The 25,907-nt window shown below is 37.6% G+C and overlaps 4 protein-coding genes across 9 annotated transcripts in view; 2 read left to right on the forward strand and 2 right to left on the reverse strand.

Moving 5' to 3' along the window:
• The window catches only part of ppih (peptidylprolyl isomerase H (cyclophilin H)), an 18,770-nt gene extending 3,714 nt beyond the window's left edge, over positions 1-15,056 (reverse strand). The window contains exons 1-7 of the mRNA XM_008413489.2: positions 14,763-15,056; positions 2,621-2,685; positions 2,464-2,487; positions 1,432-1,476; positions 1,060-1,102; positions 269-361; positions 58-145 (exon numbers count right to left, since the gene is read on the reverse strand). Of these exons, the coding sequence (XP_008411711.1) occupies positions 58-145; positions 269-361; positions 1,060-1,102; positions 1,432-1,476; positions 2,464-2,487; positions 2,621-2,685; positions 14,763-14,828 (424 nt within the window). The 5' untranslated portion in view covers positions 14,829-15,056. The remainder of the gene's footprint in view (positions 1-57; positions 146-268; positions 362-1,059; positions 1,103-1,431; positions 1,477-2,463; positions 2,488-2,620; positions 2,686-14,762) is intronic.
• Positions 2,692-12,278, forward strand: si:dkeyp-100a1.6 (uncharacterized). Of its 4 annotated transcripts, none has more exons than XM_008413485.2 (2): positions 2,692-6,757; positions 10,416-12,278. In XM_008413485.2, exon 2 carries the CDS (start codon positions 10,455-10,457, stop codon positions 11,550-11,552), a length of 1,098 nt encoding a protein of 365 aa, XP_008411707.1. In that variant the 5' UTR covers positions 2,692-6,757; positions 10,416-10,454; the 3' UTR covers positions 11,553-12,278. The 4 variants fall into 4 exon arrangements, with proteins under 4 accessions (XP_008411707.1, XP_008411709.1, XP_008411710.1 ...); XM_008413487.2 differs by having other exon boundaries at positions 2,692-6,007; XM_008413488.2 differs by lacking the exon at positions 2,692-6,757 and adding an exon at positions 7,600-8,256.
• A 284-nt stretch (positions 15,057-15,340) lies between the features above and the next one.
• Positions 15,341-18,215, reverse strand: taf10 (TAF10 RNA polymerase II, TATA box binding protein (TBP)-associated factor). Of its 2 annotated transcripts, none has more exons than XM_008413491.2 (5): positions 17,841-18,215; positions 16,593-16,750; positions 16,309-16,373; positions 15,911-16,025; positions 15,341-15,804 (listed from the first exon to the last, which is right to left on the reverse strand). In XM_008413491.2, exons 1-5 carry the CDS (start codon positions 17,965-17,967, stop codon positions 15,715-15,717), a joined length of 555 nt encoding a protein of 184 aa, XP_008411713.1. In that variant the 5' UTR covers positions 17,968-18,215; the 3' UTR covers positions 15,341-15,714. The 2 variants fall into 2 exon arrangements, with proteins under 2 accessions (XP_008411713.1, XP_008411712.1); XM_008413490.2 differs by having other exon boundaries at positions 17,835-18,215.
• Positions 18,216-18,494: 279 nt separating this feature from the next.
• On the forward strand, positions 18,495-24,315 carry LOC103467265 (putative oxidoreductase YteT). 2 transcript variants are annotated; one of them, XM_008413483.2, is made up of 14 exons: positions 18,495-18,647; positions 19,216-19,324; positions 19,954-20,038; positions 20,120-20,193; positions 20,277-20,336; positions 20,508-20,615; positions 20,764-20,820; positions 21,100-21,230; positions 21,442-21,496; positions 21,906-21,998; positions 22,103-22,237; positions 22,887-22,988; positions 23,468-23,629; positions 23,774-24,315. In XM_008413483.2, the coding sequence occupies exons 1-14, from the start codon at positions 18,634-18,636 to the stop codon at positions 23,900-23,902; spliced, it is 1,314 nt and encodes a 437-aa protein (XP_008411705.1). In that variant the 5' UTR covers positions 18,495-18,633; the 3' UTR covers positions 23,903-24,315. The 2 variants fall into 2 exon arrangements, with proteins under 2 accessions (XP_008411705.1, XP_008411706.1); XM_008413484.2 differs by having other exon boundaries at positions 19,223-19,324.
• The last annotated feature ends 1,592 nt before the right edge of the window (positions 24,316-25,907 follow it).

Consider the following 25,907-nt stretch of genomic DNA (forward strand, 5'->3'; position numbering starts at 1 on the left):
TGTAAAAAAATGATGAGTGCATCAGTCTAAATAAGTACATTTTGTAAACTGACTCACCAAAAACAACGTGCTTCCCATCTAACCAGTCACATTTAGTGCAGGTAATGAAAAACTGGCAACCATTTGTCCCCGGTCCGCTGTTTGCCTGAATTAGAAATAATTTGAACAGAAACATTTGGTAGCATTACCTCGCTTAAATGCGTCAAATTAGCCTTTCTTTCTGCAGAGGACGGAATAATAGTTGAACAGCATTCACCAACACACATACCATGGATAGAAGTCCAGGAGCAGAATGCTTCATTTTGAAGTTTTCATCTGCAAATGGACCCCTGTAGATGCTGCAGATACCAGTACCATCCCCCTTTAGCAAAAGACAAACAGGAACTATTTTAGAAGTCCGTCTAGATAAAAAGTGTAATTCACTTCATAACCACAAGAGGGAGACAAAATTGCTTTATCCAGCGCAAACCGAACTGTCCTTTTTCTGTCCTAAGAGCAATCTTTATTAATGAAGTTGTAATAGATACCGAGTCTAAATGAGTGCTTTTCGGTAGCAAAATGTGATATTTTAGCAAATGTTCTAACAGAGAGAATATAAAATGGGAGTAGTTCTTGATATTTTGATTCTGTAATACCAAAAAAAAAGAATTGTAAATTTTTTGAGTTTTCTCAACCTTGAGAAAAGTGATGTTACCGATGAATTTCAATTTTAAAATTTTTCAATTTAGTAAGTTAAGCTTAGTACACATAGGCTAAAAAGGATTCAACAGAAACTCAGTGAACGTAGGTCAATTTAAAGACATTCTATATTACATACATAACAGTTTTTCCAGTGGAGTATACACAAAGTTGGGGTATTACTAAAGGAAATCCCATCTCGACATGGTCAAAGTAATAATAGGTTTTATACTGAACATCAATACTCTAGTAATGAGCACAGTGGAAAAGAAAACAACAAAAAAGATAAAAACCCGAGCTTACTTACGCCTTAATTAAAACCTTCCACACAAAATGCCAGGATTTTGAACCAGAAAATAGGAAGTGTGTGCACGTACTTACATTTACAAAGTCTCCACCTTGAATCATGAAGTCTTTGATCACCCTGGAGGTAAACAGAGAAAAATGTGTACCAAAAAGGTGAACTAGGTTGAGCTGTTTGATTCAAAGAGCCTTTAGTCAGAAAAGCAATGACTATGATTGTAGATCCGGGGTGAATGTGAAATATAAACCAAAAAGATTTAAATTTAATATTCTTTGGACTCAAATTTCACTTTGTAAGACAGTTTAGACCCCCAATGAATACATAAAAAAAAAAAAAAGCACAAGAACCATTTTGAACACAGTAAGACCTGGGTGCATAAGCCTATGGTGTGGTCTCTTTCTTCTGTTTCAGTATAGTTTAACCAGCAATCATTTGGCTCTGTTACATACCTGTGGAAAGTACAGCCTTTGAAACCAATTGGAACGCCATCCTTCCTGCAGCACAAAAGATGGAGGAAGAAATGTAATTTAAAAAAATTCATCCAGGGTGGTCCAAAATATGGTTTCAGTGCCATTTGCGGCTGTTTGAATAATGTGCAACTCCGCAAATCTGGCCCTCCGGCAAACGGAGCCGATGCAGACGAACACCTTTTGTAATGTTTTAGAATATTTTAATGACAAGCTCGTATCTCCTTAAATGGAAAACATGAGCTACCACACAAAGTTGCTTTTAGAATTAGCCGTGCTTTTTTCTTATTCTTTTTCTTTCATTTTAAAAATTATATTACCTAAAACATCCAGCATCTTTTTAGTCAAAAACAAACTCAGGTACACTGAATTATTATGGAGCTGATAATATTTATTCCACTGTGGTCTCTTTATGTTGAGCTGGTAGAACTGAATGTTTTGATGGAAATGAAAATACTTGATTGCGTCACAGGATCACTAGCTTGAATCAGACACTCCTTACTTCACACTTCACAAGATCCGCAGTGCTTACACTGCGGATCTTTTTGTTAGGAGTTTTTGTATTGTGTCTTAGGAACGTTCTTGTGATGTACAACGTTGGGGAAAAAAAAGGGTAAATTAAAGCAGTTAAATTAAACTTCAATAACCTCAAGACACAACTTTTGAACATAATCAGATTATTAAATAAGCACCATCTGATGAAGCACTGTTTGTTGAACAGGATTCATTTGGTGAGAGGTTCTTCATTTCTGTATTGCCTTTTGTATTACATGAAGCCAAATGCCAAATTAACTACAAATGTACTAATACTATTAACTAACCAACTGTTTTTTTGAGGATGATGAAAGAAGAAAGTAGAAAATGCTTTTTTTCCGGCATCAAAAATAAACGTGTTGAGTTGCTAAATGCTTCAGGGAGTGGAAGGCTTCTCATATCATTTACTTTCAGAGTTGCCAATGAATGCGTGCAGAACCACGTGAATGTGGTGTTGTGTTGTGCGTGAAGCTGCCTTACCTAAACTCTCCAGTGCAGAACTGTCTGTGAGGAAGGGATGAAAACATTAGCAACAGGTTTAAAATCCGCTGCCTTGAGTTTTGTTCACATGTGCTGTATACACCCAAACCACAAGCCATGAATTAAAGGGATGCCGTGATGCCAGCTTGTTCCTTACCGAAAGTTCTCAGCAGTCTTTGGAACCACATCAGCAAACAGCTCAATCTTCATCCGGCCGACATCCTGCCGCACAGTTGAGATAATGTTGAGTGAAAGGATGAGACAGCAAATAAAGCCGTGGCATTGAGTTTCAGTGGATCTCCAAAGTGTAGATATGCCCCCTTCATCTTGTACAGGTCAACTGAAACTGTCAAAAACGCAGGTATAACCCAGCCTGGGTGCAAATGGGCAGCCATTAAACTCTGCAAGTCTTGATTAAAGCAGCTTTTGATTTAATTTCAGTTTTTATATTTTTCTTGGTACACTCCCAACATCTATTATAGTTAATCTGATTAAGTTCAGTTACCAAGCAGGTTTTTCCAAATATTTACAGCCTTTTTTTAAAGTCACGGTTTTAGAGTAGTTACAAAGGATCAAAGTAATCTCGCTACACAATGTTATCAGTAGGAAAAAAAGGAGCAGAAAATATCCCTTCACCATGGTACAATGAACACAGGTATCAACAATTAGATACAATATTGCACAACAGGAACATTGTGAATGCTTCTCTAAACTGATAAAAACCAACAGAGAAAAACATCTGAGAGAGGTGCTATAAGTGGTGTAGGGGTAGAGAACAACCTGCATATGGAGGCCTTAGTCCTAGATAGAAACTAGGAACTAGAAACTAAACAGGAAAACCATCATCACTGGCCAACTAGCCCACACATTCACAGCAGGCTCTACTGCAGGAGAGGAGCTGTAGTGAGAAGAGAGCAGGGGGTTTGCTGCCATTAAATGGTTTGATCTGCTAGGCTGACACTGTTGTGTTTTTCATTTATTGTGGCTGGCATTCAGCTTATAGAGCATCATCGCCACTGCCTGGGTTAAAGCACAAAGAACCAGTAATACTGTTTGTTAGAGGGAAAGGAAACTAACATCACGCTGGTATCGGGCTCTGTAGTATCGGAGAATTTTTATGAACACAAATACACGCACATGGTATCAGATACCCAATGTTGGTATCAGAGCTAGCATCCTGATGACGTCATAGATCTTTGGTTCGCAGAAAAATGTAGTTATTTTCCCGTACCACTAGGTGGCACTGGGAGGGAAACGCACGCGATACCTTGACCTCGTTGTTCAGGTAGAAGACTGTGTCTTTGGAGAAACCCTGGATCCAAAATTCATTATTTGGCTGCTTGTGTATCCAGTAAATAAATGGAATAGTACATAACTCTGAACTTGGCTTGTTTCACCTATTGAAAGAAAGGATCGGAACGAGTTGCAGATTCCCAAGAAGTTTCTGATAATGTTGACAAAGGGGTTGCTCCTCCACTGGCCTGAGAAGACAACATAGGAGTTGCTGCTCCCGGCGAACGCTCACCTCGACTGCAAGACTGAGAGCGAACGTTTGCTTTTTTCTTTGTATGTGTGTGCTGGACTTATTACAGACATATACAACTCCAATGGGTCACTCCTTTATGTATTGTTTTACAATACCACACCTCAACCGTCGGGAAATCCTTAACAATAATTGTCAGGGACAGAGCTATCTGGCTAATAATCGGGTTGTGCCCTGACCTACTAATCAATTCTCCGAATTACTAACTCGGTTAACAATTGACTTTGGCACATAATAGTTATTAATATCCACAGTAAATTTATTGTGGCACAACAAACCTCCTTCTCTCAGTAAGAGCATTGAGGAAGAGTTGTTGCTGGGTCATTCAGCATGACTATTTGCCTGAACCCCACAGGCAGGGGAACTAAGGAGTGGCTTTCTAAGAAGCACTTTGAGTTCCTGGAGCAGCCGAGCCCGTCTCCAGGCCTGAACCCAATAGAGCATATTTGGAGGGAGCTGAAACTGCTGCTAGCCAGAGCTCCGAAATCGCAAAGATCTGGAGAAGGTCTGTGTGATGGAGTGAACCAAAATCCCTGCTGCAGTGTGTGCAAACCTGGTCATCAAGAAACATCTGTAATTTTAAACGAAGGTTTCAGCATCAAACAAAACGCAATATTTTTCTGCCCTGCCAAGTATACTTATTACAGTAAATTGAAAATTAACTGTTTAAAAATCAAACAGTGTGATTTTCTGGGTATCTTACATTTGAGGTGAGCCTTCAATGAAAATTAGGGACGCCTCCATTCAAAAATTATTATATCCCCCCCACTGTGACTGAACAGGAGTTCGAAAGATGACTGTAATATCCCATTTTCTCCACTTGTTAGGACTTAGAAGTGGCCAAACAGAAGCATCTTCATGTAAAGAAAATATCCAAGTCTGGTTAAATCTTTCAAAGCCTTGTTTAAATGTATTATAGTCTAAAATTTAACTTTTCTCCACAATTCCAAAAAGTACGTTGAACACAGAAACTACACTATAAATTACCAATAGAGACCCATAAGTGCAGTATGGTTGTGGTGTCATGATCTGGGATTACTTTTTTTCTTCCAGATTTTTGTGGAGGTACAAACAATCACTAACATCTGGTTAGAGCCAAAACTTTCAGATGTCTGTTAGAAAGCTACAGATAAGAAAGGACTTCATTTCTGAGCTTCATAGTGATTCAGAGTCTAGAATTAAAACCAACAAACTGGATTCACCTGAAAAAAAGAGCTGTGGACAAGAAACATCTTGAAATTGTGATAGATTTGTAAAACTTCTTCAAAGAAGAAGGGGAAAATATTACCCTGTGAAGACGTGAGAGATGGAACTACTTCCTTCTGATTCAAATGCTGAATTTCAATCAGAAATTCAACAAAATACTTTGATGTGCACACTTAAACATCGAGCGTATTGGACATTTTTTTATTTTGACCTTCTACCAGATTTGTTTGTCTTACACTAAGCGTTAAAATATAAGAACTAGTTACAGAAACTGGCCACTTCAATTAACATAACATGTAGGAGAACTGATCAGTTCTGATATAATTTACAAGTCATAACTAATAACATAAAGAACACGTTAGGCTTTACGTTAAGCTTTAAAACATAAAAGAATATATTTGTTTTGCTTTCTTGTACGTGTGTACAATAAAAGCAAATGTATGAGTCAGCTTAGTTCTCTTCCCCAGGAAATTGGACAATGCAGGACAGCCATGACATCCAATAAAATGTGTGTGTCTGTGTGTATAAATGAATTCACACAGACGTACGAGCACACAAAAAGAGATTTGTCCTGACATCAGTGACAACCCTCTCTCCCCTAAATGCAAATAAATCACAGTAAGACAAAAAAGCTATTGGATTTCCTACCCCTGCTGTTTAGACTGCACAAAGCACTCAAAGACTCAAAGGCAAACACATAAAGCAGATAAGGATGCCGAGACGAAACAAATGTCAAACACTGCGCTCCTGACCCGAGGGAGGATTTTTCTGACCGCGGTCCGACGTCCGCAGAAGGTAGGACTTATTCACCTTACATGACACTGTTTTTCGCTTTACAGAAAGCAGATCTCTTGACGACCATAAGAGTTTCAAGCTGTTCTCTCTCTTCCTGGAAGTAGGATAAAAAGGAAAGGATGAATTTGAGAAGAGGCAGCAGGTGTGCTGTACAGAAGGGAGAACAAGGGTTTCACCTATCATGCTGCAGAACTCAAACTCCAGGAATCCTGCCACAGTTGGGTCCCTAATTAACAATGCTCAAAGCAAAACAGGAAGATTCCCACAGAGAGCAAACAAGACATACAGAGCAAAAACAACTTAAGCCAAAACAGTTGGGACAATATTTCAGAGAAGCAACCGCAGGCTTCCAATATTCAAAACCGGTCTCCTTTTCTAGGAATTATGTTGTAACAATAAAGTAATTGTGCAAATTAAATGTGCACACAGGGAGTGACTGACTTCAGCCAGGCAATTATTTTAGATAACATGAGCTACAAACTACAGAAAAAAAACAAAACAAAACAAAAAAAAAAACAATCATAGTAATAGAGGAGCTACCTAAAGCAAACTTAAAAGGCAGGCTTCCTTGAAAACCTGAAAGGTGTGTCGCCCGGGATCATTTGCAGCAAAAATGAAAAGGTGGAGCCACAGAAGGCGCAGTTTAAAAGGGAGTTACTCCAATCGACAATATTCACAGAGGAACAACATCAACAGCATCCTGCTGGACGGGCTTACTGAGCTAAAGAAAAAATAACACCAGGCAGAGAGGTACTCACCATTTAACTTTACTTTGACATTTATTGTCTTTCATAAAGCGTATTGAGTATTTGCTCTATGAGAGGCAAAAGTTAAAATTTAATGTGTGTACAAGACAAGTATGATACTGGTGTTAAAGAATTGAAAGATTGTATCCACACAGCTGCAACAGGGAAAAGTACAAACGCTTCAAATGTAGTAGACCTGATGGCAAGGGACACTGAAGGGCATTTTGCATGCGTAAAACAAAAGAAGTCTGCTTCATTTAAAAAATAAAAAAAAATGTCTCAGCCAGTTTCCAGTATAGACAGGTTTAAATAATTAAAAAAAAAAACATGAAAATCTTTTAACAGCTTGAAATCAGCCAGGATGTTTATTTACAGAGCAAATATTTTCTAACAGAGGAGGAGATGTAGGATTTCTGCTACTCACAGCAAGTTGAATCTAATAATGTTTTAAAACCTTTACAATCATAGTATGTCTTTATAGCCTAAAGCAGAGGTCTGCAACCTTTACAATCCAAAATTAAATAAATATAATTTAGAGCTGCAAGTGCTACATGATCATTTACAGAAGAAAACTTTTACTTTTGACAACTGTGAAGCCATTTGGTCAAATACTGTTAATTAGTTTATAGTAGGGCTGTTGTAAACAAATAGTTTAGTAATTGAGTAATCTATCGATGATTCTTATGATTAATCGGGTAATCGGATAAAAAAAAGATCAAACATTGGTAAATCTAACATAACAGCAGTATTACTATCGTATATCAATATCAGTCCAATTTTTCCACATTTAAGCTTCCCCAACAATTACTTTTCTGTAGTTTAGAAAATTAACTTGTAACAATAATAGCTCACTTTAAGTTAATCTGAAGAAAAGTTATACAAAAAACTGAAATTATATTCAATGTAATAATAAAGAGGCAGCCTCACAAATAGCCTGCCTATTTGTGAGGAGGCCATTATAAAAAAAATGTCTATTCTCCAACTTTTGGTTTATGTATTCACCTTCTGTCAGTTTAATAGATGACAGAAGATGCCGGGCCATTTATAGCGTTTGTGTTCATGTTAGCGACGGGATTTGACACGGCCTGCATTCGTCACACACAGAAACGCATCTCCCAGGTATGCTCTTCGCCACCCATTTGTTGCGACCGGGATGATATGAAATTTATTTTCCCGGTATTTCCAGTAAAGCTACGCATCTAAAGCAAAGCAGCCCGCAGTGTTCAGTCTATCCGCTCGCCTATATAAATGATCCCGCCGTTCGCTCTGAACCAGCAGCTCCGGGAGGAGAAAAGCTGCCGTACGTACTCCAAGCGTCGCTCCCGTCATTTTAAGGATGTGTATTGGTTCCCCGAAAAACGACAGAAACCCGGACATCATCATGAATCAGTAAAATCCTCCCAGGCCCAACTTGAAAACTGGACATTGTGCTGCTAACAGTTATCTAACACAGGCGGAAGTGAGAGCGCGGCGGAACGCAAATAACGACCCGGCCGGAACACGGTGCGCTAAATAATAATAAAACATAATTTAACGAGGCTTTGAGGCAGGTATATTTTCCTCGAAGAATTTTAATAATCGAGGTACTCGAATCACTCGAAGAATCGTTTCAGCCCTAGTTTATAGTGGAAATAAGTCACATCAATGAGCTGGTAGTTGAGTTCATGGTTAGCCAAATTTATGACTAATTTCATGCTAACCATAGCTAAAATTTGGGAGCTTTAAAGTTTGATCAGGGTGTGACACACATTATGAGCGGTCTTTGTCATATTGTATTTGCACAAACATGATTGAGTGAGCACTGTTAGCAGCAAACTATATTACTATCAAACGTAATTTTTCTCTGGTAGCTTTTTTCTAACTGCCAAGAATTCAGGCAGTTAGAAAAAAGTTAACAGCTCATGAACACTGAACGTATTTTACATGCATTATGCCTTTTAAAAGATTTGTCTTTCTAAGTATTTGTTTGAAAGACACATAGACATGTGTTTTTGGTTGGTAAAATGTAAAGCAGTATATATAATTTTTGAGTGTAGCAATAAGATATGTGCATCAGGTAAAGAATTTTCCTTTCTGCTATGTCTCAATTACAAAAATGTTTAGTATGGCATTATGAAGAGTATTAGCTAGTAATCTATTTTTCTGGCTGTTATATTTCAGTTACAGAAACAAGAAGGCACAACAGGGCAATTTGTTGGTACAAATAGATGAAGGGATTAACTGAGTAATTTTAGAAAACTAACCATTGACAGCAACAATCACAATGGTTCCTGGCAATAACGTTTCATAGCAAACGATATCAAATAGACATTTTGTTGAAGGAGTCGGTGAAGATGTGCTTTTTAATTCCCTAAGCAATTAGTTACAAAACACACCGGCAGTCTCTTTTCTTCAACGAACTGAGAACAGCTGAATGACGAGCAATAAATTCCTTCAGATATGACTGCCTGCCAACCTGCATGATATGCACATAACTCTCAAAACAAAAAAATGTCAGTGAAAAAAAGCAATGAAAATACAATCTTAAGAGGCAACTAAATAAAATTGAATACCTATACTGGTGGAAGATTTAGGCATACCAAAATCATTTTACTGCCTAAATTTTGAGATGATTAAAACCGTTTTTTATAAGATTTTGCTCTAAGTGTATGCAAGCAACAAAGTTAAAAGTCAGAGGCCAATCTCAGAGCGCAAGTTGGTTTTACACCAATTTCTGGTGTCAGCAGGTCAAGTATACCACAAGAATGTTGCAATAGTTAATCATGGACCATAACCTGTCTTAAAAGGTGGTGGTGAGGAACGCCCAACAAGCAGCAATCCAAGGACCACAGACTACAAATGACAAATTTATCTGATAATTTAGGGCCAAAAGAGACCTCTTATATTTGAAACGTGAAAAGTAAAAAATCAGTTTAGATGCCTGTTGGTCAAAATCAAGATTTCCTCTGGGCAGCTGCAACACTTTCTATAAATTACTGAAAAAGTATTTAATATATAATAAGGTATCAGATTAATCATCCTGTAAATACTGATTACTGATCATCAAATTGTAAAGGATACTGCTTAAAAATGAATCTTAAAAGTCAAATAGGGGAAATTCTTGGGCTTAGCAAAGAAATACACTGAGGCTCTCTAGCGATAAAAAGCTTGCAGAGAATAATGCTGTTGTGTTGTGTAACACAAAGTGCTTTAGAGAGATTAAAAACAGACATTTAACCACAAGAGAAACGGAAAGAAATTATCAAAGTGTACAATCATGCAAACAGACAGAAAAACTAGTCATTTAGAATATTGATAAATTAAAAAGTGAAAGATACCAATCAATAACAGATAATGAGGAATTCAATTACTGCATTAAAGACAATTCACACTCAAGGCATCAAAATAATTGCCTGTTTTTGAGATTAATAAAACAAATCAAATAAAAAGTTCACGCAGAGAATCTGTAGAAATTCTGAGAATAAAAACGCTGGATCGGTAATAAAAAGACAGATCTTTGAATCTCTACTGTTTATAAATGATCAGTTTTTGTTGCTTATGATCTCCGTTAGACTGTCCTTGCTGACTATGACAAAGAATAAAGTACCTCCAACTAAACAGTATTTTAAGAAGTTTTCAATTCATGAGAAATGCGTCTAAGGATTCTGTTTTGTCCTCTGCAGATTTTCTTGGGGGACCTTTACTCCAAACTCTTCACATAAATGCATCCAGAGTCTTCCTCGTCTTTGGAGAACAGTCGAACTGCGAAAATGTTTGCTATCATCGAGCAGTGGGACGAGGTGTCCACCCAATACACAGATGTCACCAAGGAGTACTTTTTGATTTTGCTCATCAAGTTTGTACTGGAAACTGCCGTGTTTTACTCATGCAGCCCGAAAAAGTACATGTACTTTCTAAGCGTCTGCAGCCTGTCCGTCTTGCTGGCTGATTTTCTTCTTACAGTGTTGATAGGAGCCGCCTGGTTTCTCGGCCCAGAGAAGTCGTTGGCATCAACTTGCTTCCTGTTGGCTACGGCCTCAACAACATACGGAGCTCTGCCACTCCCTATGTTGATCCTGGGCTTTACTGACTACTGCTTAGATGACATCTTCATGAGCAATGTCTCAGTGTCGTTGAAAATATTTAGAAATGTTACCTTGACCCTGGTGGTTTGGGCGGTTGCTATTCATTACTCAATTCACTCCAATTACACCGGACTGGTAGAACTGGATTCTTCGGGAGAGATAAACATGCTTCTCTGTAAAGTTTCAGAGTCAACAGTGATCACAGCCTTTGTTTTTGGACTTTTCATGGCGTGCCTACTGACGCTGGTGCCATTTTGGTCCAGAATTCCCCAGTGGGTGAGAGAAGTCGACAGGATGCTTGAAGCTCAGGAGCAGCAGCAGAACACAAGGAGCGAACTGCTCCTCACTTCAACCTGGAATCCCAACCCAGAAACAAAAACCAGACTGGAGGAGAACAGCCTGACGAGGCCTCCTCTGTGGTTCAGCATAACACTTGGCTTTATATTGTTCTGGATGCCGTATCTTGTGATGTCTGTCTCTTGCCTGATCTGCGGAGTTGGAGTACCCGCACACCTCGGAGTAAACCTTCTGTGGTTGGAGAGCTCCAACAGCCTCCTGGTGGGTTTGGTGTTCTGGGCAAAGAGCCACACAAAAGGGCCTTGCAGCAGTCTACCAGAGAATGTGTGCTTGTGGCAGGTTTACTGGCACTTGAGCAAAGACATACGACGATCTCTGCCGCCTACTTCTGTGTTTAATCCATCATGTGAAAAGAAGAGCAGCTCATTTCATGTGTAGAAAAAAGAAATAAAATCGCCCAAAGACACAGCAATGCAGACTAAATGAAAGTCCTGATGAATGGATCAGTGATCTGAATCTGTGGTTGTTGCTTCGTCCTGCTCGTGGCTGAATGTTACTAAAGCCAGACTCGGAAACGGATCATCACAGATCGTCCTCTCCAGAAGCCAAGAGGTGATTAACTGTGGCTTTAAATGAACTGTTAACTTTTGACAGTGGGCCTACTGATGCTGGTGCCGTTTTGATCCAGGATTCTGAAGTTGATCTTCGCAGCAAAATGTTGCAACTGTTTGCAATGACTACAAAATGTAGTAGATCACTTTATCTTCTTTTATTTTAACTTTGTGGACTTCACTGATGCATGTTTGTCAAAAAATACAAAAATATTCAGAAATATTGCCTCTTTCTGTTATATTTACCATAGCATGCCATTTATATTTTAGAAGGAGATGTCAGAAGTGTACACTACACTCCCCTGTTAACAGATTAGGTTTTGCGATGCAAAACATGAGCATGAGGAATTTTAGAATTTTTTGTACCTTTAATGCAAGATGTATCCTGTATAATTCAACTGCAAAACAACTCAGACAGAAAAGATAAAAACTAAAAATAGAAAATTAGGGATCAACAACATATCTGCTTTAACAATAGTATCGGACAATATCATTTAGTCATTTGTTTGCTTGCAGGTATTGGTTCAATAAATAAAACTGGGTCAATAAGCTACATTTTTTCCATGTTCTTGCAATTTGTCTTTGGAGGGAAAGGCTGGAGGTTGGTCATGTGACAGTGATGCAGCGTTGAATTGTGGGGAGTTTAACTGCAGCAGTGATGATGTTAGCGGCGTGATTGTTTTTTTCCAGGTGTCAAATGGGTAGTAAAATATATGTAATAACGGTAAATACTGGTTATTGGCCACAACAGCAATATTACATCAAATAGCGGCTCATGTTTTTATGTTGGCGCATAAATGTATAGGAAAAAGTGGCAACAAATTGGTTGCAAAAATGTGCACAACCTTTTGATTCAACTTCAGTATTCATTTGGTCGTAAAAGGCTGTACGTCCCACATTTTAATTTGGAAATACCTACTACTACCTTTATCATGCGAAAGTTCTCAAAATCTCCATTCAGGTGAACCTAATGATTCTCTGTCAGTTTTAGTTCTGAACTTCAGCTCGGCGATTCCAAAGACGCAAGCTTTCAGACATGAAGACGTTCTTCTGTACATTTAGATGTAGTATTGCTACGATGCTGAAACGTAAATGTCCTTGTCGCCACAAGGACCGAATGATACCGCTCCTAGTTAAGAGCGGTATCATCCCTACCGCTCTCAACCAGAACAGAGAGCGGTAGGGATGAGGGATGTGTCATAAAGGCTGCACCTCTCTGGTTGATCAGGTTTGATATACTTTATGTTCGGTGTGTGCCCAAAGGTTAAACATTATAATTAAAAGGAAAAGTAATCAAAAGGAAAAGTGATTATGCAAAGTCAGAATTTCAGGCTGTGCACACCTATATTCCCAGGCAACATTTTATATTTTTATCCATTTCTCTTGATAGATTTGTACTTTTCATTTGACTTATACTAGACAAATTCTACATTAAATGTATTTTTAAAATACCAAGGGTTTTAATGGGGGGAGTTACATTTTGACAGACACTATATTTTGGACCAAACATTACTGACAAAATAAACAAAAATTAATAAGGGGAAAAAAACACAGTGCTTTATGAGATTTAGATAGTTTGAAAATGGTCTACAATAAACTGTGACAGATTCTCCAATATCTTTTTATTTTAGTGTGTGTTGCTTTTATCCTTAAGCGCCCATCCAGTTATTAACCCCACACTGTATTGTGATAATATACTGTGCAAAATGTAAAGCGACAAGGTAACAACAAGAAAAAAGGTCTGGACTTTTCAAACGACTCAGCAATCGTCCAGGTAAGTTTGGGCGCAAGTTGTGTTGTTGTGCCCTTCTGATTCTAAAAGTGTCACCAAAGGTTAAAATATCTTTTGTGACACACAATACGGCTGCACAATGTATCTTGTATATCCCAAGTGTCAAAGTAACTTGGAAGCCAAAGTTCGCCAAGCAAAATACTTCAACTCTAAATAGGAATTTGCAAAATCCCTTGATACCATAAATTCATTATCAAATCAAATTAAAAGGATTTTTACGATATTCCACTATATTTTAATGCGTAGTCTAACCTTTCATATATATGTTTAGAGCACAATGATGTTAGTGCCAGATTTTACAGAAATTTGTTTTATTAAAATAGTTGACTTTAAAAAAAATGAAAAGAGATAGAATTCAGTTTTGTGCAACTGTGAAAATCACAAAGTGACTATTTTATAGTTGAACTTATAAGGCTGTTCATGTCAAATACAATTTTTAAAGTGGTGTAGCCATTACTATAGAACAAAACTGTTCTTGGACAGAGGTAGTTATTTTGAATCTCTCAAAACAGAAACAAAGGAATTACAAGATTAACTTCATTTATGAATTAAACAATATCTCCCAAGCAACAAAAGTGAATCAAGGTACAAGTGGTAAGTTGGTGCATATACTAACTAAACTGTGGGAGGTTTCCATTTAGATGCATGCATTGAACAAGGAAAAACAAAAGTAAATGTTTCATCGTTTAACCTGCCCATCACCAATAAGAGAGAATCACTGGCCGATTTGATTGGTAAATCTCTAGCTGATAGTTAATAATATTCACTCTAGTAGTAACTTATCTTTTCTTACCTGTTTATTTGAATAAACCTTCATGCATGCATTAAAGGGGATGACAGTGACGAAGAACAGGGCAATGAAAGCTATTAGCTAGGGTGCTGTATTGTGACTCACATGTATGGCTTTTCATCTAACACCTTGGAAACACTTTTACCTTTGAGGAAAAAGTTAGTAGCGCCTCCAAATCTTTCGTTTTTTCCATGTGTAACTATGTACACACAACTATAGCGCTGACTTTGTCTGCTTTACACAGCTACATTTTGCTCAGCAAACGAGAAACTGTTAGAGAAAGTATGTCGGGCTCTTGCTAATTGTTGCAAAATACGCATAGAAACTGAATTGGGAGTAAATTGGACGCATTTAAGCAGCTCAAAAACCAACATTTTCCTGTGAAAGTCACGTTAAGTTGAGGCTGGTGACTAGCAGTGACGTCGACTCAACGTTAGCGGGGAACTTAAACTCACCTGTCCTCCTATGGTGATGTCGAAGAAGACAATCGGGTTGTTGGGGTTGGATGGTTGAACAGACATTTTTTGTGCTCTGCCTGCTTTATTAAATGAAAAAATATATATGAAGTTCACAAATGAATCATTTGAATGGTCCAAGTATACAGCGCATGCGCAGATGAAACAGACGGCAGCTCACGAGAGACAGTATAAATACTGCGACACAAAAGAAGCGCGAAAGCGAGCGCTTGCACTAGGGTGCCCTCTGATGGTTACATAGGGTAACAAAAGTAAACTTAAGGCAAATACGCTTTGTGTTTTTGGGAGATCTAAAAGCACTCTTTCCAAATAAAACTCAAACTCAATTAATTTAAAATTAATTACATTTCATAATATTCAATAGTATTTACATGACCTGAAAAAATTGGCTTATACTTTTGTGTAGAGCAGAAAACAAATCTCTAAAAAGAAAACCAGATGCAGTGGACATATTCCCTCATAAGTGCAGTTTCACACAAGAAAGGAGGTTGTTCAGGATAACTTCTTACACATGTATTTTCATCTGATGCTAGATAAAAACAAACATGATCATAACATAAGGAAGCACTAAATGTATTGTCAACATCAAAGCTTTTAACTTTTGCTCTGTTTACATCAAAATGCATATTTGGTTGAAGATGAACACTAATCAACCACTCAGTAGGCAATGTCACAAAATATGATCTTCGAAAACAGTTTCACCATTCAAAAAAAACCTTTTATTTTTTTTTTGGAAATATTTTTATTTTCATCATAAAACAAAATTCTACACTTTAACTAAAGCTTCACAAAAACTGACAAGCTTAAGATTTTACAAAGCTGTACCAAACCATGGTCGAGAGACATTTGTCAATAAAGCTGGCAGAAGATTCTAGGAGGCTAGCAGAACACCCATTGCTACCAACAATCAAAAAGGTTTATGTAATGAGTTTTATGTGAAGTAATAAGGTTTCTTGACATTTACGCCATATTCAGAGAGGGCAAGTGTCAGGTCCTCCATTGTCAGTGTGTACTTTTTATCCTACAGGACAGAAAAGGAGGAAAAAAGGAGTCACAAAACAGCCATCAACATCCTCCATCAGTATCACTGAAAAACGTGAGTTTCAAAGTGCTACTTCGAGCCTCACCTTCGTCTTACTCCGGGAGCTTCCGGAAGCAGTTCCCTTCATTTTGCAATACTGCAGTGCATCGTTGGCAATGTCTGAGATAAACTTCTGAGAAGCAAGGGAGATCAGGCGGATTCTGCAAAGATATCAAAGAAAATCATTACGGGGTTTTTTGTTGTCGCTTTTGTGCTGACAACAGCTTTTTTGTTGTTTTTTTTCACTAATCATTGACTTCAATTGTTTAAAAACCTCACAGGAGTGGTGTCAAAGAACCTTATACAACTTCTTTAGCAAGCAAATGTACTGCTGACAACAGCAGTAATTGTTTTTTTATAATGGTGCTCAGGCCTTAGACTGAGAGCTGAGTGACAACAGATGCAGCCAAATTCCTGTAGGTAATCCCAGTGTATTATACTCACATTCTCGGATCAGAAGCCTCAAAGCCTGCCCTGTTGAGGTAGTATCCTGTAACTGCATCAGGAATCTAAAACCAAATGTACAAACAATAATTTAGCAAATGCATTTACACAAGCCCTGAATTAATTCAACTTATGTAAAAAAAACATGACAAGGATCACAGGGTGCATCTTCTCAGATGGGATTGTGAATGAATAACCATTACTGCATGCTGCTACTCGGCAATGATCAGCCCACAAATCTTTTAAGAGGATGTGTGTTCTCGACAAAAGTCGACCGTCTTTACCGTGGGAGTGTAATCCTCCAGCTGCATGAGGAAATCCGCCAGAGGTGTGGTGGAGACGGCAGGCCTTATGTCTCCATTAGTGATTCCGCTTGGAAGGTAAACCCCGTTAGAGACCGATGAGTCTGCGGACGGCGTCGCCACAGCAGCTGAAGCTCCAGCTGGAAGTTAGAAAGTTGAAAAAAAATATTTCAGTTTTATTTTTGCTAAAGAAGCTAGAGGAAACGTGAAAATCAATGGAAAAATAGGAAAAATAAATATTTTTGAAACTTGCCATTTTGTTGTTTAACTTTTTCCCCTTTCCTCTAGTGTCCAGTTTAAAAACTACAATAGCTAGAAAGGTCAAAGCTGAACTGAATCTTTCTACACTAAAGACAGATACTAAAAGACATTTTGTGAATTTTTTTTGGAACTTGTCAAATCAGAAATGATACTTTGGCTTTCTGACTATAAAACCACAATACTTAGATAGCTCAAACCTTGGTGGGAATAGTCTAGACTCTCAGATTCTATAAAAGACTCTATTATTAAACCCTTATTCAATTTGTAATAAACTCGAAGTATGGTATGTAAAGTTTCTTATCTTAAAAACTAGAAGGAAAACAAAAGTTTCAAAATGATCCGTGTGGATGGTGTAGTTTCTCCAATCTATACGTTGATTAATTTATTTTCAAGCCAAGTGAAGTACATAAAATAGTAAATAAAAAAAAGTTTTTACAAATCCCATATTTCTAGAATGTTAATATACAAATCTTAGTTTCCATTTAGATAATTCATTATCCCTTTGTGATTTAAAATTGTTACCTTACTTTAATTAGACATATTCTACTTCAAGTTGATATTCTGAGCATTTTAGATTTCGAATTATTTGACGCAGAAAAACGTCCCTTTGGTCAAGATATGGGTCGAATGCAACTTTAGGGTTAGCATCCATCAATGTTTTTTACTTGCCAAATAACGTAAATTTAGGTTAACTTGGATTCAAATACATTTTATGCCGCAAAACTACCTTCCACAGTTCCGGTGCAACTAACAACACTTGTAATATTTGGTATGTACAAAGTTGAAGTATGATTGTTAGCAATTTAGTAGTACTATACTATATAGTTCAATATAGAAGTTGTTGGAATACATTGTGCGCACGTTTCTACAATGCTAAATGACTTCACAAATACATCCAGACTGATAAACAAACCGAGCACAGCACAGACAACATAAACATTAGCCGAAGTTACAAAACGCTACCATTACTCGTCACTGAAGGGATGCTGCTGACGTTCGTCGTTGCATTGTCATTTGCGATGCAGTTACTTGAAGTTGAAGAGGTCGTAGCTGGCACTCCAGTTGTAACAGACTGATTTACGTTGTCTATATTCATGTCGATTTTAGCTAACTTGCTAACCCTCGGTAAACTAACTCGGGAAGGTGTATAAAAACAGAAAAAAAACAACTCTGTTCTATTTAGTTGCAACCCTAGTTCTTTATTAAAGTATGAGAACTGAAGAAAAAATATTTGACAAAATCAAAATAACATAATCCAGCTCTTAAATAGATTTATCTGCTGCTGCCGTCTATCCGAAAGCTGAGGTCATGCTACAGTTCTGTCACGTGACCACCCAGTTAGCATTTGCCGGGGAAACTCGAGTTTTTGCCGAATTTAGCCGAAGCTTTCTAGAGGTTGCGTTTGTAGTTGTAGAAATCTTGGCCTCTTCCACTTAATCTATTTGTTTTTGTTATACAAAATAACATATACATATATTTATAAATTACAAATACTGTCTTGACATTAAAAAGTTCAATTTTTGACCATGATTCAATAGATTTTGTACATCTACGACCAAAAAAACAGAAACTTCATTATTGCATATTATACTCTTGTACAGTGAATGCAGCAGACAAATGTCGTGGACAAAGTAGGTGGCGTCAGGAAACTAACGTCAGGAAGCAGTAGGAGTGTTTTGTCCTTATATTTTCATAGTTGTGTCCTTTTTTGTTGGCAAATGTGGACCAACGCAGAAGAAATCTAACAGGACCTGAAACTTTTATGGGACAAAACAGGTAGAAAGACCAACTCTGTGTTAAATTAACAATATACCAGAAAATGTAGTGTGTCATTTAATAGTTTGCGAATATGCCTCACCTCCACCTGCATTTGCCACCAAAGTTTATTTATTTATTTTTTTACATTTTCCTACAAATGACAACCAAGCTGAACAGTAATGTAGTTAGCAGTAATAGTGCCTTTGTAAAGATTTGGTTCGTTGGTCATTATATCCGTTCATTTTCATACTGCCGGCGCTTAAGCTAGCTAGTTTAATGATGAAAGGCAAGTCAGACTGGGCGGTGGGACGTGCCCCCCAGTCTGACTTGGAGGGCTGACCAACTGACCAATTTTTTTTGGTCAGTAAAGGAATCATCAGTAAATTAACACACAGTTGTATCTCTTTGTAATCAGACTCACTAACTTCATTCGTGTAGTTCACGGTAAGACTGTGCGGAAGTTTGTTTCATGAAACAACAGGCACACACTGCGAGCCGCCCTCGCCGCTGTATCTGATTATGTGGCGTACAAATGATACTGATCCATAAGGGTAGACGTATTTGCAAGCTTTGCTGTGTGTGAAAGTTCACAGGTGTCCAGTATGTCTTCACCTGTCCATGTGATCGTGGTGGGAGCTGGTTGTCGAGGAGAGATCTACGGCCAGTTTGCTTTCATTCATCCTAAACGCATGAAGGTCAGGACTCAGAGAGCCCCTTGTTGACTCATTGTTTATTATTAATGTTTAATAATAAAGGAATAAAAAAATAAAAACTTCTGGGCGGGAGGGGGAGTGTCTTTGTAGTTACAGTAAGATTGAATATTAACTTGACAACAAAAGCTGCTCCTGTATAAACATTTTAGAAATGTTTATTGATAACTACTGGCTTCTGCTGTTTGATTTTCTACTTGTAGCAAAAAAGGGGGCGGGGGGGGTTATTTTATTTCATTTTATTGTCCAAACTCATATAGACATGCACAGAATTAAAATAGTCCAACAGCAATTTACATAGAAATCTAAAAATGTAGTAAAAACAAAACACAGTGAGAAACACAGCTCTTCAGATAAACGTAGTATTGATATAATAAGTAATGTAGTGAACATTAAACAAACTGTAATAAAGAGTATTTAAACTGTCCGGTTAGTGTCCAGGGTTTTGGGGGGCAAAACTCAGATAAGGAAAAAAAAAAAAAATATATATATATATATATATATATGTATACACACACACACACACACACACAACTGGAAATATATTTGAAATACTTCCTGATTTGAAACCTAGTAAAGCATCATTCTTCTCTGTTCTACAATGAAACGTTTAGGTTGTAGCTGTTGCTGATCCGAGAAAGTTTGCCCGCACCAAAATGCAACAGCAACACAAAATTGAGGATAAAAACGTGTCTGGAGGTGAGTATTTAACAAATCTAAATTTAACGGATTTTCTTTTTATGATAATGAAATTTGTTCCTTTTTTCTTTTTTTTAATAGACTGGAAAAACATAGTTGAACGAGAGAAGTTTGCAGACGCAGTGCTAATTTGCACTCCAGATCGCATTCATAAGGTGTGCATGCCATAGGTGTGTTTATTTGGAAAATTTCTCTGCCATCCACGGCGAGGTTTTGTTAACAAGTTTGTGTTTCATAGGATCCTGCTGTTGCCTTTGCAAAGAAAGGCTACCACATTCTTCTGGAAAAACCAATGGCAGTAAGTGTTTATTAACGACAGCAATAAATAAAAATGTCTTCTTCATAGCCCTAAAATAAATATTCATTCACTGTGGATGTGTTTATAAGTTTAGAATTTTCATTTTAAAATAAAATTGCCACTTATTTTTTCCCCTACATTTTAACTTTTGCTCTCCTTGTAAACCTCTAGACGACAGCAGAGGACTGCAGAGCCATAGTGGAGGCTTGCACTCAGGCCGGTGTGATGCTGTCTGTGGGTCACGTCCTCCGATACGATCCACTCATTCATAAGATCAAGGTAGTTTTGTAATTAAAATGTCTGAACTTTAGCACATTCATTCATTTGTAGTTCTTCTTGTTTCTTCTTCTGTCTAGCTTTGTTGAATAATAATACATTTTTGTAAAAGTTTTAAAGTAGTTTTTTAAAGATTTTGATTTATTTCTAGGAGCTCATAGATGCCGGAGTGGTTGGGGACGTGATCCATATACAGCACTTTGAACCAGTAAGAATGCAGACACTGGAGAAATATTCCCAATCCCACACAACCGCATTTACACACCGTTACTTATGTGCTCTGTAGGAACATTTGCGAATAAGTCAGGAGTCACCTAATTGCATGACGGGTAAAGATCAACGTGAAATTTGCAAAACCTTTTGAACTCGTTGGCTTCTTTTGATTTTAACATAAGTAATTTAAATCTCTGCTTTGCAAGTGGCACTAAAGCGTCATCTGTATCAATGTGTCATAGATGATTCGTTTATTCAAAAACTCTCATTCTAGGTTGGGTTTTATCACTTTGCCCACTCATTTGTTCGAGGGAGCTGGCGGAATGAAGCAGAGAGCTCGTTTGCTCTGCTGGCTAAATCGTGCCATGACATTGACCTGATTCACCACTGGGCTGGAGCCCGCAGGTAGACAAAAACCAGCCGTCAGTGATAAACCAGGGTTGTTTGTTGCTTAGAACATTAACACACTTTTGGTCCTCTAGTAAGTTAATCAATATACTGACATTCTGCAATATATTAGATGCTACATTTCAAGTTATCTTGTCACTATTTACACCACTTTAGGTTTGGGGGCTTCATATCTTGAAGATAAATCAATACCTTTTGTCCTTGGCAGGTGCGTAAAAGTCACATCTTTTGGATCTGTTAGTCACTTCCGGAAAGAAAGTAAGGTGTGTCCACGCTATCAGTAATTGTGCTCGGTTTATATCTTTATGTTTGTTGTGTTGTCTCTCTAAAAGCTGTTTATGTAGAAAGCAACAAACCCTGCCAAGCTTTTAAAATTGGTGCACTTGTAATCTGTTTTTCTAAAATGTTAATGATGATTTGTATATCCCATCTCTGCAGACTTGTTTGTGTTCCATGCTTATGGCGTGTACTTTCTTTTTCCTGATTAGTTCATCTGGTTCTTTATACGTTTTCTCCCTTTACTCTGTTCTTGATGTTAAGTAAACGTTTTGAGTTCTGTCCCTGAATCCTTCCTGTTTAAAATGAAAAGAACTGTTTCTTTGGCATTGCAGCTGCTGCATTCTGTAAATAATAGAGTAAAATTAATCTTAGCTCAATCATTTTTTTCATCAGCCAACAGGTGCTGGAGATCGCTGCGTCGATTGTTCAGTAGAAGGAACCTGTCCGTACTCGGCATGCAAAATCTACATGGACAGAGTGAAACGGGTAAACATAATTCACAAATAGCTTACTTTATTATTGCAGTAAGGAATTGTTCACTCTCTGTGCATATTTTAAAAACAGTGTACATGTGTATGTATTTGTGCTAGGGTCACACTGGCTGGCCGGTGTCAGTCATCTGCCCAAACTCACTCCCTGACATCGAGTCAGTAACCGAGGCACTGAGGAGTGGACCATACGGCCGATGCGTCTATGAGTGTGACAATGATGTTTGCAGCAACCAGGTTGGGGAAACTCATTATTTCCATCTAACATTGTACATTACTTTCTCAGTCTCACCTATCTAAAATATTTTGTTACCAAACTCCAGTGTCTAAAGTGTCCTACATTTTGAGACCTCAAAAATTGTAGAAAAAAAAAGTTAGATAACTTGAGTCCATCCATCTATTATCTCTTACTTTTGGTTAAGGGAGAGAGAGGATTGAATATTGTGCAACATATCACTGTATTTCTATTGGGAAAAGTCAGTCATGCCAGACGGTTTCCAGAATCCAGAGGGTTTTTTTGTCCAGCCTTTCAAGACACCAATTTTTCTGCTAAAACCAAGACTAAGTGAAAGCTTTGATGCATAATTTTGACCAAGTCGATAACCAAATAAAACCACAACCCATTTTAAGTAGTAGTGTAATGTCTCCTCAAATGACTGAAACAAGTTGGATGATTATTCTTGCAAAATAAGTATTCCTCCTTTACAACAAATACAGTTCCCTCTGTTCGTTGAGAACCAAAAGTAGTTCAGCTAAAATTATTTTATGGGAACTGAACTGTTGTCACTGGCAACAGTAATCTTATTCCGATTAACACTGCTCCTGGTGTTTTCTCAAATTCATTTATGTATTTATTTTTTTATGTTTATATGTGATATCCTTGCAGGTAGTAAACATGGAGTTCGAAGGGGGCTTGACGGCTGCATTCTCTATGGTGGCTTTCACCGAGGACATCTGCCAACGAAAAACAACTATATATGGCAGCAAAGTAAGATCATAGTCCTCCTTATGAGTATGTCATTTTTCCTAAATGTCAGCCGCACCCTTGAAAGAAATGAACTGTATCAATAGCTATTGGTTTGTAATTCAGAAAATTTGTTGTCGACTTTCTCCCTGATCGGTCCATTGTGCTTCTTGGTCGGTCTTCTTGCTGCTGTTCATTCATTAATGATCTCTAACAGACCTCAAGAGCCGTTACTAAACTGTTGGATTTATACCGAGATGAGATTACACACAGTTTGCTATTCAGGTAATGATGGCAATCGGTTGTGTTGTCAAAAGCTTTGGACACTATGCATTCTTTTGTGTTGGGTTATCACAAAAAATGCCCCCAAAAAATTAACATAACAAAAAAAAAAACTACCTAACTATTGTAACTAAAGTGACGTTTAGTCTACTTGCAAGTTAGTCTTGAAATTAAGGTGTGTTTTTTTTTTTCTTGCTGTCTGATAAACTGTGTCCTTCCAGGGTGAGATGTCTTATGACAGCAAGGAAATATGCGTGTTTGACTTCCTGACCCAGAGAACCACAAAGCACACGGCGAGCAGCGAAGCGCTCAAACACTACGGCATGGGTGGGCACGGGGGAGCAGACTACCACCTCATGAACGCTTTTATATCCGCAGTGGCTGTGAGCATCGCTCTCATTTAAAAAATAAAAATAAAAATTCCTCTTCAATAAAAATCTCAGCTTTTAGAAGGGGCTTGTGTTTCTGTGGATGCAAATTTATACAAACTTTGTCGCTAGCGTTTTGATATTTGTTTGTGTTTGCAGAACAACGATCCATCCATGATTCGATCCGGCCCCGAGGAGACTCTGATCAGCCACTTACTTGTGTTTGAAGCGGAGCGATCGAGGGTGGAGGGCAGGGTGGTGTACTGTGGAGACAGCGCCGGACAGTGAAACGGCAGTAGGTCACTGTTCAAGTTCTTTTAAATAGAACTGTTACAAATTACTAAAAGAATTTAAAGTGAAAAGGATCCAAATCATGTGTAACTAGAATAATTTCTATTGATTGAAATAGGCTGTACTGTCATAAATGGCATTATGATGTTGGTGTTATGATTACTATTTTACTAATTAGTTTTGCAATGTTTCTTTTAGATGTCTGTATCAGTGTATTTCTCACTTTGAGGAGCTTTTTGTGGTACTCTAAAATGAACACACAACTAATGGAAGCTTTATGTGACTGAGGAAGTAATTATCTCGTTTTGTTATGATTTTTTAATTGCTGTTTTCTGAAATGATCAGATTTCAGGGCAGGGATGTCTGTGCACTTTACACAATAAAATTTCAGATTTTCCCAGCCTCTGTAAGAATGTTCTGGAAACTGAGTGATTTTCTTGGTTCATAATTGTATTCATGTTATACAGAAGCTTTTGGAACAAGTCACTGTTTACAACGATATAAAACTTTTTTTTTCCTGCTTGTTTTTTGGGTTATCTTGGTTAATAATCTTAAGATTCTGGTCTTCTTTGATTAATTGATAAAATTACATTGCAGTTTAAAGAGAATTAAAAACAATAGATACACTACGGCTAAATGAAATTGATTCAGGTGTTGCATCTAAGTTGTGTGGGTGAAATTAGATTATTTTAACAAAGGGTGTAAACTGTTTCTGCAGGGTTTAAATTTGAATTGTTTCATTTTTACACCCATACATCCCTATTTTCCACAAAGGGTCTAGTCTCATTTAATTTGGTCTTCAGTTTGTACTCTCTTTTTTTTAGTTTCTCCATTTTTTTTTTTTTTTTTTTAAAAAGGTAATTCTTACTGATGTAGTTAGGACACCCTATCCTCTAATATGCTCTTCGGCAGAATTAACTTTGGTTCAACATGTCTGGTACCAGTCTATGCCTCAGTCTGAGGAAATTCTTTTCCAACCACAGCATCACAATCAGATCAAGATCTGGGCTTTGACTTGGCCCTGAACTTTGCATTTCTTAATTCTCACCCAGTCTAATCAATGTTTGCTGAATAATCTGTAATGCTTACACTCCAACCACTAGGTGTCACTAGTGTACTTTACATCTCTGAAATTGACGAGTTGAAATTAAATGTGTTGACAGTGGTTTGCTAAATTTGACCACGAAAAAGTGGTGTTGTGATTACTAGAACCTCTAAAAAAAATTTACATTCATCACATGACCCAGACGAGCAATAACACTGATGTATGAAACAGGAGAGAGATAGAAATGCAGTCAAACTGCTTTAATGCAGCAGATAGTCAACACACCTATCTGCTCAGAGAACAGAAGGGATAATGACCTTCTGTTCTCTGTAAATGGGTTTCTGATTCATATCTTATTTCTTTTTATTAAGTCAACCACTGTACTGTAGGATTAAATCACAAGGGTGTACCTGTTTTCCACCCAGTATTCTGTTCTACGTATTCAGTACCTTTAATGTACAGTGTCTGCTAAAGTTTTCATGACTTTTGGCCTTTTTTCCCCATATGCTGTGGTGACACCTTTCTACAGTAAGGAGGGGTGAAGAGGGTCAAAGTTGATATGAAGATGGATAAAGCTAAATACAATCCTGGCAACAAAATGTGTTTAAAGGCCGCAAAGACTTGAGATTATGATCATACAGCCAGGGGAAGAATGGGATGGTTTCAATGAAAAAATATTGATGTGCTCCAATGACCCAATCAAAGTTCAGCTCAAGATTCAATCAGGAATTTATACCAAAATGAAAGTAGTTCTTTACAGACACTCTGAGTTCAGTTGTAATTTATTTTGCAAAGAAAGGCAGAAATGTTTGTTTTTAGATGCGCTAAGCTGGTCGAGGCAACTGTACTTGGTTCACACTATTAAAAAAAAAATCAAAGCACTGGAAATGTATTAATACGTTTGTAAGGTACTCTCTTGTCCATGAGATGGTGAGATGTCAGTTTTAAAAAGTATCA

Source organism: Poecilia reticulata, linkage group LG7, assembly GCF_000633615.1.
Source record: "Poecilia reticulata strain Guanapo linkage group LG7, Guppy_female_1.0+MT, whole genome shotgun sequence".
Lineage (NCBI taxonomy): Eukaryota > Metazoa > Chordata > Actinopteri > Cyprinodontiformes > Poeciliidae > Poecilia > Poecilia reticulata.